The 14770-nt window shown below is 38.1% G+C and overlaps 1 protein-coding gene across 1 annotated transcript; it reads left to right on the forward strand.

Moving 5' to 3' along the window:
* The first annotated feature begins 1984 nt into the window (after positions 1 to 1984).
* LOC18445318 (PWWP domain-containing protein 1) lies at positions 1985 to 14118 on the forward strand. The gene is made up of 3 exons (XM_011629143.3): positions 1985 to 2162; positions 2373 to 3944; positions 11318 to 14118. The coding sequence occupies exons 2-3, from the start codon at positions 2420 to 2422 to the stop codon at positions 13690 to 13692; spliced, it is 3900 nt and encodes a 1299-aa protein (XP_011627445.1). The 5' UTR covers positions 1985 to 2162; positions 2373 to 2419; the 3' UTR covers positions 13693 to 14118.
* Positions 14119 to 14770: the final 652 nt, after the last annotated feature.

Raw genomic sequence — 14770 nt, forward strand, 5'->3', positions numbered from 1 at the left:
TCGGGGAAAAAATACGTTTTTTAGCTTATTTTATTGATTATTTCCAACATGAGTAAGCTTTTAAGAATAAAGGGATCACATGATAGGGACCATAGACTATAGTGCTCTATGATTTAGAGCTATTTTGGAAAAATATGGTCCTAAAGTTTTTATAGGGTTTTAGAAAAGGGCAAGCTTTCTATGATTCCCCTACAGCATAAAACTTACATGCTTCCCCTTATCCAACCGTCCATTCTGAATGGAGGGTTAAGATTGCCCCAATCACAATGTCACGTCTCTACACCATTTTATTTTTAATATTTTTTTTATAAAGTATTTTGATACCAAATTTTGGGTGTCAATTCCTCTATTAAATTCGCACTAGCAAAAAATATAAAAAAAATATTTTCAATAAAATAAAATGACCAAAATACTCCTGAAATATTCAAATGGTTTTTGGTAATTATATTTTATGGAAAATTATTTTTAATATTTTTTGTACGTGCACCCCAATGTGAAGATGACACATACCAAATTTTATATTCATAAAATTTGTATAAAAAAATAAAAAATAAAATACTTTGAAACGTTGGATCTAAGATCAAATGGTGAGTGACTCTCTTGATCAAAATTGGACGACTGGATGATAGGGGAAGGATAAAACTTATATGCTGTAGGGGAAGTATAGAAACCATTCCCTTAAAAAAAATATAAATTTATCAAGTTCAAAATGGGTGTCTACAATTCCTATCCATCATAGTTGAGATATTCATTCTATAAAATTTTGATTCCAATATCTATCTAAAAAATACACTTCGGATAGATGACCCATTTAAATGGATGAGTCAGTCATCTCATAGAAACCTTATATATTTTAAAATTTTAAAATAAAAAAATCTTCCTCCTAATTTACTTTACAAATATCAATATACATGAATATTGTAAATGTATATTGAAAAGGATAAAGCGCACATAGTGAAAAATTATTGTCCCGTCCAAATTTTAAATCAACACTGGTAAAATTATATCATTTTGTTTTTTTTTTTTTAATTTTATTTATTTTTTAGAGCGGGTTGCACCTCTCTCTCAATTGGAGGCTGCAAACAAAATGATGTAGGTAGTAGTAGTCTGATATCAAGGTAGGGCACTTGATATTCCAATCAATTTTGTCTTCATCATAGTTAAAATTCTCAATCTTTAAAATTTTGAATCCAAAATTCACCTCTAAACTAGATTTTGGAAAGATGTATTTTTGAATAGATGAGTCGGCCGACTCATACAAATCATATCCCATATAGATGAGGACATTTTCGTAATATACAAAGGGTGTGGTAAAATATGACTCACATTCAAATAGTATTAAAAGATGTATTTTCAGTATCGAAAATATTTATGATGACTTGAAAGTTTATTTTCATCTTTAATTATAAAATTAAAAGTTTGAACACTTGAAAATCTTTAAATAAGGACTGGAGTCCAATTTTTTAGGTGCGATTTCTACAAGGTTGCAATTTTAAACAATCAAATTAAGTACACCTTCAATTTTATCATAACATGTAATTTTGTTGTAAAAAATTCTTAAAATTATCTTAAAATCTATTTTCATATCTAATTAAAAAATTTTAAACTCCAAAAATGGTTAAAATCAAGTAGATGTATAAATATATGAAAATATTGAAAATGGACAGTCTAAATAATGTGTTGCAAGATGCACTATTTTTTAGATTTATTTTTTAATTTTTTAATATTTATACATCTTAATGTTGAGATGATCAATTAGAGAGCTTTTCAACATTAAAAGAACCTTTTTGATAGATTTTTGAGATGCATTTGTAATTTTACATTTTAAAGTTGCAATTTCTTGTAAACTTTTTTTTTTTTATATATATCTATTTATGTCAAGGTCAAGATAAAAAACTAACTATTTCTATTGAATTTTTGAGTTGCGCTGTTTAGAGCCTCAACCTTATATAAACATTTTCCATATATAAGTGTTCGAGACGCACGGTCCGGTCTTCCTTCAAGCCATAGAGTGCAAGGCGGTGGTGTGGCCCCCCCCCTCTCTCTCTCTCTCTCTCTCTCTCACGATATCAGCGTCTCTCTCTCTATCTTTGATCTTTCGCGATATCCGAGTTTCTCTCGCCAAAGAAATGATTTATCTCTCTTCAGCCATCATCATAAAGGTAAGACCTCAAATGCTTAGACTGTGTTCCTCTCTCTCTCTTCTCTCGCTTCGAACTCCCCTTCATTAGGGTTTTCCTCTCTTTCTTCAACCTGGTTCCCCTCTTGCTTTCTGTTCTAAACGAGAATGAGGATAGGTAGATGATTGAGTTATTAGATGCTTGAGTTATTCACTAGGAATCCTCTGTTGAAAAAACCCCTGTTTTTTGCAGATACTCGTAGGGAGCTTTCCATTAATGGCGTTGGGGACGAACTTAAAATGATGGGGTTTGAGGAAACTAGGGTTTCCTTGGTCCAGCATGCGTCCATGGAAAACGGGGGCCTCGATTCTCAAGATATGAACAGTGGAGGTGATGGCATGAAAGCCACTGGTTCCAGATTAGGGTTTCTATCAGAAGGAGCAAGCAATGATTCATTACAGGGGAATAGCAATTGCAATGTGAAAGATGAAATTAGGGTTCCATTGAACTCAGAGTCTAAGGACGACCCTGTCAAGGAGGGCATTAGGGTTCCTTTCGCCTCAGGGACTATTAGCTACTCTGTGGAGGAGGAAAATAGGGTATCTTTGGACTCACGGGCTGACAGTTGCTCTTTGAAAGAGGAAGAAAGGGCTCATTTAATTTCAGAAACCCAGAGCAAGGACAAGAGGTTCAAAGTTCGGGGATCAAATAGCAGGAGAGATGCTGTTAAAAATGGGAATTCAAAATTAGGATTTTCGTCTAGTGACGAGAAGTCAGAGTTGACATCACAAGTTGGGCCTGGACACCCTTCAAGCTATAGTTCTTTACCAGACACTACGAAGCATTCTACTAATCAAACTACAGTTTCTTCTGGGCCAAATAAATCACAGGATGAAAGTTGTGGGCCTCCTTGCACTGACACAAATACTGAGAATTATGAGCAAAGATCAATGGATTCAGGATTAGGGACTCACTCAAAAGGAGAGGAAACAAATTTAGGGTCTCCATCAGTTGATTATTCAGATCCAGGAGGTGACACGTTAAAAGTGGATTTCTCAACACAAGTTGGTTTTGGGGGTTTGTCATATCAACATTCCTCATCGAATATTGATAGCTACATCGCTGATGACAACTTTAGGGTTCCCATTTCCATAAACGACTCAGAAAAGTATTCATTGAAGAGGTTCAAGTTGGGGGACATGGTCTGGGGAAAGGTGAAATCTCATCCGTGGTGGCCTGGCCACATATATAACGAAGCTTTTGCCTCAGTTTCAGTGAAGAGAAACAGAAGAGAGGGTTATGCTTTGGTGGCATTTTTCGGGGATAGCAGTTATGGGTGGTTTGATGAAATGGAGTTGATACCATTCGAGCCCAATTATGCTGAAAAGTCTCATCAAACTTCCTCCCGAGCTTTTATGAAGGCAGTCGAGGAGGCCGTCGATGAAGTCGGCAGGAGGAGGGCCTTGGGATTGGCTTGTCGGTGTCGGAGACCCAATAATTTTAGGCCTACGAGTGTAGAAGGGTACTTTGCAGTTGATGTGGAAGATTATGAAGTTGGGGGTGTTTACTCAACGAAGCAGATTAAAGATTCGAGAGATAGTTTTCAACCCATGGAATTTATTTCTTTTGTTCGGAGCATGGGAGTGATGCCTCGAAGCAGTGAGCATAAGACTCTTGAGGGTATTAAGAACATGACTACCGTTCTTGCTTATAGGAAGGCCGTGTTCGAGGAGTTTGATGACACTTATGCACAGGCGTTTGGGATGCAGCCTGTTCGTCCATCTGCAACTGATCCATCGAAGCATGCAGAAATTGCTCCTCGAGGTACTTTGTGTTGATTTTCAATTTGATTCAGCTTTTGGTACCCTCATGTAGAATTTGGCTTGTAATGGTGAATTTGTTAATATATAAGACCTACAAATGGTGTGATATTCTTATTTTTTTTGGATAAGTGACTTTGTGATAAATTATTAAATTTTGTAGGGATTTGTGTTATTTAAATTTGCTTCACGTTTTTAGTGTTGTTTGACATGGAACTTGAGTAATATGTATGTAATATGGATTATGTGTCAGATGGTAACATTTTTGTAATTTATCTCCAAGTAAGATGATTTTATGTTCACATTGTATAGAATAACTGCAAGTTTGCCATGTCTTATTTTATGGGTAACCAGTATTTTTTTATTCAGTGCCTTTCTGTCACGCATCAACCAAGCAGGATTTCTGCAAGGTCAAATAGTTGAGCTATATAACTTAAAAAAATAGAAAAGACGAAAGAGTTTCAGCAATGTTGGTTCCTGAGAGGAGATTGTGATGGCCCTCTTTAGCTTGAGTTATTTTTTTCCTTTTTGGCATCTTTTCCCTTCTGATGTACCTGGGCTGCTACTCATCAAAAAAATTTATATTCCTCTTTTGGATACAATTTGTGATTCTTAATAAGATACTAAATTTGTATTCTATAATGTATGTTTACAAGCGTTCATAAAAAATGTCAACGAGAGGCTAAGGAGGTGAATGGGTAGAGAAAGTCATACAATAGCTCAGGAAAGGATGATGATATGACTAGCACTCTTTGTGCACTAGTAAAATATCAAAACACATTGATATTTTGTGTAGCAATTGATGCTATAGGCTTCACCTGACATGATCATGTGGAGACATGTTACGTATTGATTGAGTTTAACTTGAAAGAAAAGCTACCAAAAATTTCATATTACAAAGAAAGCATGCTATATATTGAGTTAAACTTTATAGGAAAGTTAATCAAATTATATTACAAAACTAGCAAGCTTTTAAAATATGGGGAAATAGGTGGAGATTCTAGCATCATCATCATCATCGTTCAAGCCTTATCCCAACCATTTGGGATCGGCTGCACAAATCTTGGTCCATCATTCCACTCTATCAAGGGCCATACCCTCTGTCAAAACATAAGTCGTTATATATATTTTCACTACTTCCATCCATGTCCTTTGGGGCCTTCCCTTTGACCCCTTAGAGCCTTCCACTTGAACCAAGTCACATCTCCTAACTGGTGATGTTCTAGCTTGATATTGCATGACTAGACCACCTAAGTCTAATTTCCCTCATTTTATCGCCTATTGGGGCTGCTCCTAAGTTTACGTTGAAATTGTAGCATATTATCTTTGAAACATAAAAATAGGTAATTGCTAAAAATAAAGTCATATTGATGACGACCTTCATTTTCTTCAATCAGTTGAAGATGCCTTTTTTGAGGTCCAAATTTGTATGTCTAAATTTGTTTTAGTGTGCATCTTTAATTGATTTTAGCACATCTTTAAGCGATCTAAGCTGCATCATTATAATCTAGAGGCCAAAAATGTTGGATCTTTTGTGTGTTTACTGAACTTCCTGGATCTTTCTGTTTTCTGAAAATGTGTTTCCTTTAAATTATCAAACAAAAAAGAAATGTAGCTCCCTTTTATTTTTAAATGTTGTGCTAGCTCTTTTTAATCTTAATCAACTGCCTATCTCTTTCTTCTGTTCATATGTTTACCCTGTGCTTTACTTACAAATTCTGTGTGGGATAGATGGTTTCCGCAGCATGACACACACAAACATGCACCAGTGGAATGAAAAAGTTCGCACTAAAGAATGTGGGATGCTAGGTACAGAATTGAAGCAGCTCTGCTTCCTCTAGGAAAGAACATCGTCTCAGGGGTCAGTCTAGTGTATTTCTTGTAACATCAATCATGGTCCCAGAAATATTCCCTAGGATAATGCATCTAAAGAGGTAAAACTAAATAACTGTAACAAAAAAAATGTAGGCTGCAGACCACCAGTCTAGATAATGGTTTCTTGTCTTACAGTCCACATGGATATTTTTTTTATTAAATGAAATGTTATTGGTACACAGTTTATGTTATTTTGATTCCTAGTGTGGATGACTTCGCTACATATGCATTCAAAATCCCTCCAAAGTCGCACTTTTCCTGTGAAATACAAGTTGAAGCTCTCTGAAACAAAATATTATCGTCCACAATCGTAATAATTTCCTAAACTTTAACATATTGTATTGGAACCCCAACCGCGACAATTATGTACATATTATGAATCTGTTTTCCACCTATTGCCAGGGTTTTATCTGGACATATTGCAATGTCACTGCCATGCTGTCCCCTTTCTTACCACAACCGTTTAGCCAGCTTGGGGAATAGTTGGCATAAGACTCCGACCAGAGTCACCAGACTAATTAGATCCCTTGATCATTGAGGAGGTAATGGTGGGATCCTTTGAGAAGTATATGGGAGAGCATAAGGCTTGATATTAGTTAGCGGGGATGGAATATGGGCTCCTCAGGAGTTGCTGGTAATGGTGGAGCTGTGTAAGTTTGAGAGGAGTTAAGGCTTGCTATGTTGGGTTTTGGAAGATTTTGATCCACGTATTGATGGCTTGCTGGGGTAAACATGGGGTTGTAAAATGGGATCACAACCATCATGATGATTGTTCCAAATGAGAAGGTGAAGAAGATATTTCATGTTGGACCAAATGGTGGGTGTGGCTCTTACATGAGCATTGAATACAAGTTCCACTTAGAAAGGAAGGGTTTGAGACTGAGTACAATTTGGAATTCTAACTAGGCTAGGGTTTAGGAGATATAGAGGGTTTTTGGTTCCTAAAATTAGGATGGCAAGGTTTTGGAAGTCTTGACTCTTGAGGTCTCTTATATTGAGTATGAGTGGATGATGGGAGGTCCAAAAGAGGTACGACTTAGGAGACTTCTATGGGGAAAGGTCTGATATAATTATGGCCATAATATTGGGTTGCTTTAAGGGTTTTAGGATAGTTATAGCTTGCTGGAAGTTAGGGGCCCAGCAAGACACAATAATAGTATTAGTTACAAATAAATTATAGGCTTTAAAGTTTTAAACTTGGGTTTGAAGGCTATGGTGGTTAGCTATATGATTTGGGCTGCTATTGAGCTAGTTACTTAGGGTTTGGAGAGGTATGGCTAGGGTTTGTGGAATATTTTGAATTAGTGACGAATTGAGTTATAGGGAATCTTGGATGGGGGTGTATCATACAATAGGGAAAAGAAGGTGGGGGGCCAAGGTTACGTGGGTAGAACTGCCAATCCACAAGCTAGGGTTCTGGGGAATCTTTCTGGTGAAAGAAGATCATGGGCTCTAACCCTTGGAGAGATTTCTGAAACCTAGGCTAAGGTTGTAAAATACGCTCTCTATAAAAATAGTTGAGAAATCTCTTCGATAAAGGTGGCCTCTGACCACAATTAAAACCTAAATTTTGTTACTCAACTTGAAATGCAAATTGGCTATAAGACTACATAGGTCTTTATATAACTTAAGCTCCCTTTATTTAATTTAGCTTGGGATTCAAGCTGTTTCTAGCATTCCTAAATTCCCACATTCCAGCTTCTTCCAAAGTTAGGCAACTAGCTCCTTTCTAGTTTCGGAAACTAGGCCTTTACAAAGTAGGTAAGGTACCAAATTTGCTGGAACTATTCTAAGAAAATAGATAACTGTTAGCTACTTGAAAATTTGGAAAGAAGAGCATGTTACTAAAATTTAAAAGAACTCAACTTTCCTAATTCACTTAAAACCTAAACCTATACTGTTTTTGGTTCCTCTTTTGTGCATAGTCTTTTGCTCATTTGCTTTCCCCTATGAACTCTTTCAAAGGTGTCGCTGTTAGATATGTCCTTCCCATGTTTCTTCTTTGTTAGGAGCTCATCTTGCCTATAATCAACTTCTTATTATTTATAAGGGAAATGACCTTGTGAGACCCTCCCACACCCATGTGTGTAGGACCCCAAAGGATCACTATTAAATTTGATACAGATCTCTAGAAAAGTCAAGTCCTACATCCATGTGATAACTTTTCTAGAGATCTGTGCCAAATTTAATGGTGGTCCTTTGGGGTCCTACACACATGGGTGTGGAAGGGTCTCATAGGGTCATTACTCTATTAATAAATAATGTAGATTTTTTCTCTCATTTATTTCTCTCTCTTTTCACTCTTCTCTTACTTTTTTTTCTTTGCATATCCTGTTGTATTTGCAGCCCTTTCTATGGGCGTTTGATTGCATTGTATATTTGATGAATAAAATTTCATTGTCTTTCTCAAAAAAAAAAATTCATTGTCCATCAAAAAATTCTGAAGTACGTTGAGGCTTATTTACTTGATAGGCACTTTTGACAGATGTAAAAATAGCTTGTGTACTAATCATCTATCTGCATCCATATTGATAGTTTTGGTTCTTGTAATATGATTGTCTACAATGTGACTTCACCTCATGCATGCATTCTTTATGGATTCACACTTGACGTCCTTCATTTCTACAGTTTGCAGCCCAAAAAATGATCCACCACTATTATAGAAAATGACATATAGTAAAATAAGAACATAAAAGCTCTCATTTTAGCTCAAAAGACTAGTTTGCAAGTAGCATTACTTGTAGGTGCTGGAATTCTTTCTATTCCAGCATGAGTTAATCCAATCTTTTTCAACAGGAGTCTGGACATGGATGGTCCTTAAATCTTGATTAAATTATTCAATGGCTTTTTTCTCCAACTGCATCCACCGCCAGGAGTTTACTCATTCTAGCATACTCTCTGACGCTTAACATTTACACTTCGAGAATATGACTAATTTGTAACCTAAAGCAGCATGTTGTAATATACTTGGGGAGTTTCCAGTAACTGTCATATTTACCTTATGGGGACCATGGCCAAACTTCGAATTTGCAAAATATTGAGCTTATTGCACTGTACCTGATGTAAAATGAATAGAATTGGTGTATGTTGGTGCTTGACAATTCATTTACTTGTATATGAAACTGCACAACACTGTGGGTTTGTCGGAGTAGATTATTCTTTGGTGTTGTGCTTCTGGCATGGAGGTCATAAGCTTGAGTCTTGCCCCTGGTTGCTGGTCAGTGGTTCAGGCAGTTTCATTCTACATTACTATGCTTATTATAAGAGAAAAATGAAAAGATTAGAATGTATTTAGTCATAATTACAAAGCATTATGTTAAACTTTTTCTATACTGGGCTTATGCCTTACGGTTACAGTTAGTACTTCTAAATCTGGGAAGAGTTACGCAACACAGTACTGGCTGGAGGTGGTCTGGATCGAGAGAAAAATGAAAAGATTAGAATGTCTTTAGTCATAATTACAAAGATCATGTTCAACTGTTTCTATACTGAGCTCCTGCCTCAGGGTTGCGGAATTTTACTACTTCTAAATCTGGGAAGAGATATGCAACACACTGCTGGCTGGAGGTGGTCTGGATCGGTGTTTTGAAAACCGGATCTGACCATCGGTTCAACAGTTAAACCGAAAAGCAGATAGTTTGCTGTTCGGGTTATTAAAAAGCCGAAAATTAAAAAAATGCAAGGCTTTAAATATTATTTACATAAAAGTAATCCCTGCTTTAGATACTCCATGCTGTAAAAAGCCTCCTTAAAAAAAAACGAAGTGTCATTCGGCCCGTAGGCCTTGTGAATGTTATAACCATAAGTAGGAAGTGGCCATATACTTGCTTCAAATGCTAACCATAGAATTTTTTTTTAAAAAAAAACACTAGAGATTTAACCTTCATGGCTTAATACTTTATGGAAATATAGTCTTTTCTCTTGGAAATGAGTTTGTTTTGGTTTTTCATCCTTCAAAATACAACAATTTTGCCCTATTTCTTCACATAGGATGGATTTTTAGTATGTTTTTAGATGATTTCCTTCATGAAACAGGTTTAGTCCAGTTTAGCTGGACCAGATTGAATCAAACCGCCACCTCCACTGTTTGAGAGCAATCTTGTTTTGAAAACATTGGTCTGGATGCTGGATGTAGACTTTACTGCATTGGTTCTTGACGTAGAGAAAATGTCAAGTTTGAATATTCTGAGTCTACTGTGGGTTTTTGTTTTGGATAAATGTTTCAAGACATAGGGCCTTTATCTTGAATTGCCTTTCCTTTAAACATGGAAAGGAAAATAGGGAGGGTGCTTGGGGAGTTTATCGGAATTAGAATGATCTGAGTGAAGAAAAGAAAAAGTGGTTTGGCTCTAGAAACTCTTTGCATTTACAATGTTTTGCACAATAATGCAGCTTGCGTTGTTTCTCTGGAACTGCAAGATTCTTACATGAAAATTTGTTTAATAGACATTTTTAGCTAACTGAATGAACAACAGTAGATAAATAGATAAAGCATGCTCTTATGGTGTTGTTTATGGTACATATCTTTTCCTCCCCATGAATCCTTTCAGAGGTTGAAACTCCTGGTGAATCCTTTTCTGGTCAATGATCTTGATGTTTTGTTCTTTTATCAGAACTCCTTGAGGCTAGGACAGTTTGCTTTGGAAAATTATGTTCATTGTTATTCTCTCTCTCTCTCAAACACACACGCGCACAGATCTCTTCTGTTTCCCTTCTAATATGTCTCCTAAAGATTCGTCCACTAATCCTTTCAGAGGTTGAAACTCCTGGTGAATCCTTTTCTGGTCATTGATCTTGATGTTTTGTTCTTTTATCAGAACTCCTTGAGGGTAGGACAGTTTGTTTTGGAAAATTATGTTCATGATTCTTCTCTCTCTCTCTCTCAAACACATACACACGTGCACAGATTGCTTCTGTTTCCTTTCTAATATGACTCCCAAGGATTCGTAGGAAACTTATGCCCTTTTCTTCCTTTAATTTCTCTATTTTAATAAATTTTAAAGGCCCTAGTTATATAAATCCAGAAAGAAGCATAGTTAACTCGTTATCATTTTTCTTATGTGCATGCTGTCGAGTAACTTGTTTATGCTTCAGTACATGTTTGAATATTCTGCACTGAGGTACTTGACATTGAGATTGATATTATCAAGTAAACTCTTAATTATTCTTTTTTTGAGATTTTTTTTTTGCCTTGTTGGGTTTCATTTTTTGGATTTAAAATTAATTAGCAGGCTGTGTCATCTGTCATCTGATTAGCTATCTATTAGCAAACCCATCATGTAATTTCTTTTGATATAGAATTTAATTTGTGTCACATCCTTTCCATATTGCCCTCTCCAGCAAAAAGAAATTTGTATTAATCCTCTTATGGTACATAATCCATATTTCCCTTGGCATTGATATAACCAGTGACTATCTTTGTATGAAGAAGAGCAATTACGTTCAATTATATTTATTCCCACAAATGAGAAGAAACTCATGGTTTTTTTCCGTTTTCGTCAGCCCCCCTCAGTGGGCCTCTGGTGATTGCAGAAGCCTTAGGCGAGAAAAAGAGTTCCTCGAAGTTGGCAAAATCAAAGGACTTGTTAAAGAAAGACAAATACCTCTTCAAGAGAAGGGATGAGCCCAATGAGCACCCATCCATTACAAGCAAGGAGTCCCAAGCACGCCAGGCCAAGCTGGAGCATGCATTTGACTTTGAAGAGGATGAGAGCTATGCCCCTGCAGCCAGTAATTACATCTTCCAAAAACGAAATCCACCTAATGATACAAAAGCTGAATACAAAGAGCCTCGTGATCAAGATGCTAGACCATCGAGCCGAGAAGTAACACCTGAGCCCAAAACTATGTCAATTGCCAAAGAAACAGGGAAGGTGCAGTCTGTTTCAGACAAGGGGAAAGGCGTTGCCCATTCTGATTCTATTGGCGAAGCCGATCAAGCACCTCACAGTCAGGATGGCCCTCTTACGGCCATGGAAAGCATTGCTCGCTTGCCTGAGAATCATTCGTCTGTTCCTGTAAATAACATGACAGAAAAAAGTGTCTTTCCAGAGATGAACAAGCTCAATGGGACTAGCTCAAGGGTATCATTCGCTGAACCTACTCTTTCTTTGAGATCAGAAGTGTCTGAAAGTTCAGATTCCAGCAGAGCTGGGAATTTTTCCGGCAACTCAGTGGCTGAAATTTTCAGGCTGGAAGATAAGAAAGCAGAGGCAGTGGGTCCTAAAACTTCTCAAATATCAACCAGTGGGGCCCAGTCCAAGGGCCCTTCAAAGCTATACAAGAAAATATCAGGACAATCGGATGTCTCTCTAGCTGTTAAGAAAGTGAAAGGCCTTAAAAGGGTGGCTTCTGATATGGAGGGTGGTGAAATGAAGAAGAAGAAAAAGAAGGTGAAGGATTCAGATGCGAAAGCTTCACATGAAGTTCCAAGAGTACGCAAAGAAGGGGAGGCGGTGTTGAAAAAACCAGTGATACAAGGTGTGGCCCTGAGTTCAACCCCATCTGATGGTGGGCCTGCCATCGAGCTAATGCTGTCTCAGCTGTTGGAGGACCTCATGTGCCTTACCCTAGACCCTTTTCATGGCAGAGAGAGGAACTGTGCAACCAATGTCCGGAAAGTCTTCTTGAAATTCCGTTCACTTGTTTATCAAAAGAGCCTAAATCCAGTTGGAACCGAACCAGAATTGCCTGACCCTCATCCTCCTAAACTTGCTGGAAATAGGGCATCTTTTCCGGAATCCAGTGAGCCTGAAACCCTAAAACGGGCGAAAGCGTTGAAAACCGTTGATAAATCTGGCAATGATTTAGCCAAACCTAGTCGAAAACGAAGTATTTCTGACCAAGGTCAGAATGCCAACAGTGATGCAGCAAGGAGAATGAAGAAACTAAAGGAGTTGAAGTCGATAGTTCAGGCAAAGCAGTCTGGTCAAAAGTTGCCGGACTCCACCCAGAAGGCAGCGGAATCCAGCCAGAAGATGCCAGATTCCAGCGACCGAAAATTGGAGTCTGGGAAGGCTCCTGCAATCCTGGTGGAGCCCACGGTGCTGAGCATGAAGTTTCCGGAAGGTCGGGGGCTGCCCTCAGAGCCTCAATTAAGGGCAACCCTTGCTCGATTTGGGCCTCTTGATCTTTCGGGGACGAGGTTTTTTCGGCGGTCGGGGATTTGTCGAGTGGTTTTTCGATACAAGAAGAGTGCTCAAGCGGCTTACAACTCGGCTATGAGGAGCTCGTTTTTTGGACCAGGTGTTAATTATATGCTCAAAGAGGTTCAGAACAAGCCCCAACAGGCAACCGAACCACAGGAGAACTTGGCTGACTCTGGCAAGCCTGGTTTTTCCAGTGAAAGGCAGGCTGTGAAGCTGAAGTCAATCTTAAAAAAGCCAGCGGCTGAGGAGGCACCAGGTGGCACCCCGAGAGAGGGCCCACGTGTAAAGTTCCTATTAGCTGCTGAAGAGAGTAGGGGTAAACACTCTAGCAGTGCTGGTGCAATTAGTGATGCGGATGTTAATAACAACTTTAAACCTGGTTTTGGTTCTTCTAGTTCCAGTCCAATTGCATCTAGTTCTGGTTCTGGTTCTGGTTCTAGTTCTGTGGGTTCTGGTCTTCTTCCTCTTCCTGTTAATGTTTCATCGTTTGATGAGAGTGTTGGAATGAGTTATGTTGGCAAAGGTTATGCGCAATATCCACAACAGCAACATGCGGGGTTTCGATATAACGAGGGGAGAGATGCAAAAATGGGATCGGAGGGAGAGGAGAGAGAGAGCAGGGGAGGAGTGGATATATCTAGGCAGATGCTGAATTTGCTCATGAGATGTAGTGATATAGTGAGTGATGTTAAGTGCGCGTTAGGTTATGTACCATACCATCCGCTATAACCCATCTTTGCAGTAATGGTGGTGAGATTGGGTGCTCTGCTCGTCCTGGAAGCTCCTATTAAATCGAGGGGGATCTTGCGGCAGAAGCGGGCTCCGATTCAATGGGGGGTGGGGGGCCCACACTGCAGGAATGGTAGAGGCGGAAATTGTATTACATTTGCTGATGGTGGGAGGGCACGGTTTCGGTATCATAAATTACATTGAATGTTCACTAGTAAAATTTTTACTGTCATGCTGGTGTGGAAACAAAAAAGCAAATGATTACTGTCCCTCTTCTTACTGGGATAATCTCTCTCTCGATGTTTTGATCTCTGCCTCTCTCTCTCTCTCTCTCTCTCTCATTTTTAGGTAATAGGAAAGTTTTTAGTACTGTGGTGTATTAAACAATGAGTAATACTTAAAATGAAGAGCTGTGTTTATCACCAAGAATTCCTATATTTTATTTGTTTCTTTTTTTGTGTCAAAGCACCCATCTGCATTGGGGTGAATCACAAAACCATGGGAGTGATGCATTGAAAAAAGAATGGTAAGATATTCATCTGAGAATTACCTGAAACTGAGAGCGTCATGTTTTGGCTGTCTTCCCCATCACTGTCGTTGGGTCCCAATCGTCTTCACCCAACTCATGGTTGGGTACAACTCTGGCACGTTCTCTCCTTGTTTTGATTTTAACTTGTATGAGTGCCGAGAATTTACTCGGTTTGGATTCGGAATCTAAAGTTTGAGTCCCATTCACACCCGGGTACGGATCTAAGGTTTGGATTAGAGGGGTCGGATCTAGATTTAAAATTTGGATTTAAATAGTAATTTCGATTGGATCTAGATACAAGTGGATCTGATCCAGATCTGACCCAAATTGTATATATTATTTTATAAAGATACACATATGTTATATAATTTTTTTTGTAATATATTATTTTATAAATATTAATTAGGTCTTTTAAATCTGGATCTTATATATGCTTTTCAAATTTGAATCTGGATCCGGGTAGTTCCGGAACCCATCCAACCGAGAGCAATAACATGCGTAGATGCGTATGTTGATAGTTGAAGGTGGATCCTTTGTTCCACCGTTGAC

Source organism: Amborella trichopoda, chromosome 2 (assembly GCF_054954075.1).
Source record: "Amborella trichopoda isolate Santa Cruz 75 chromosome 2, AtrichopodaSantaCruz75HAP2 v2.0, whole genome shotgun sequence".
In the NCBI taxonomy this organism is placed as follows: domain Eukaryota; kingdom Viridiplantae; phylum Streptophyta; class Magnoliopsida; order Amborellales; family Amborellaceae; genus Amborella; species Amborella trichopoda.

Bases quoted from the DNA above. Each gene is read 5' to 3' on its own strand.
- LOC18445318 (XM_011629143.3), top strand. From the start codon at position 2,420: ATGATGGGGTTTGAGGAAACTAGGGTTTCCTTGGTCCAGCATGCGTCC. The intron at 3,945-11,317 runs GTACTTTGTGTT...CGTTTTCGTCAG, and splicing joins TGCAGAAATTGCTCCTCGAG to CCCCCCTCAGTGGGCCTCTG.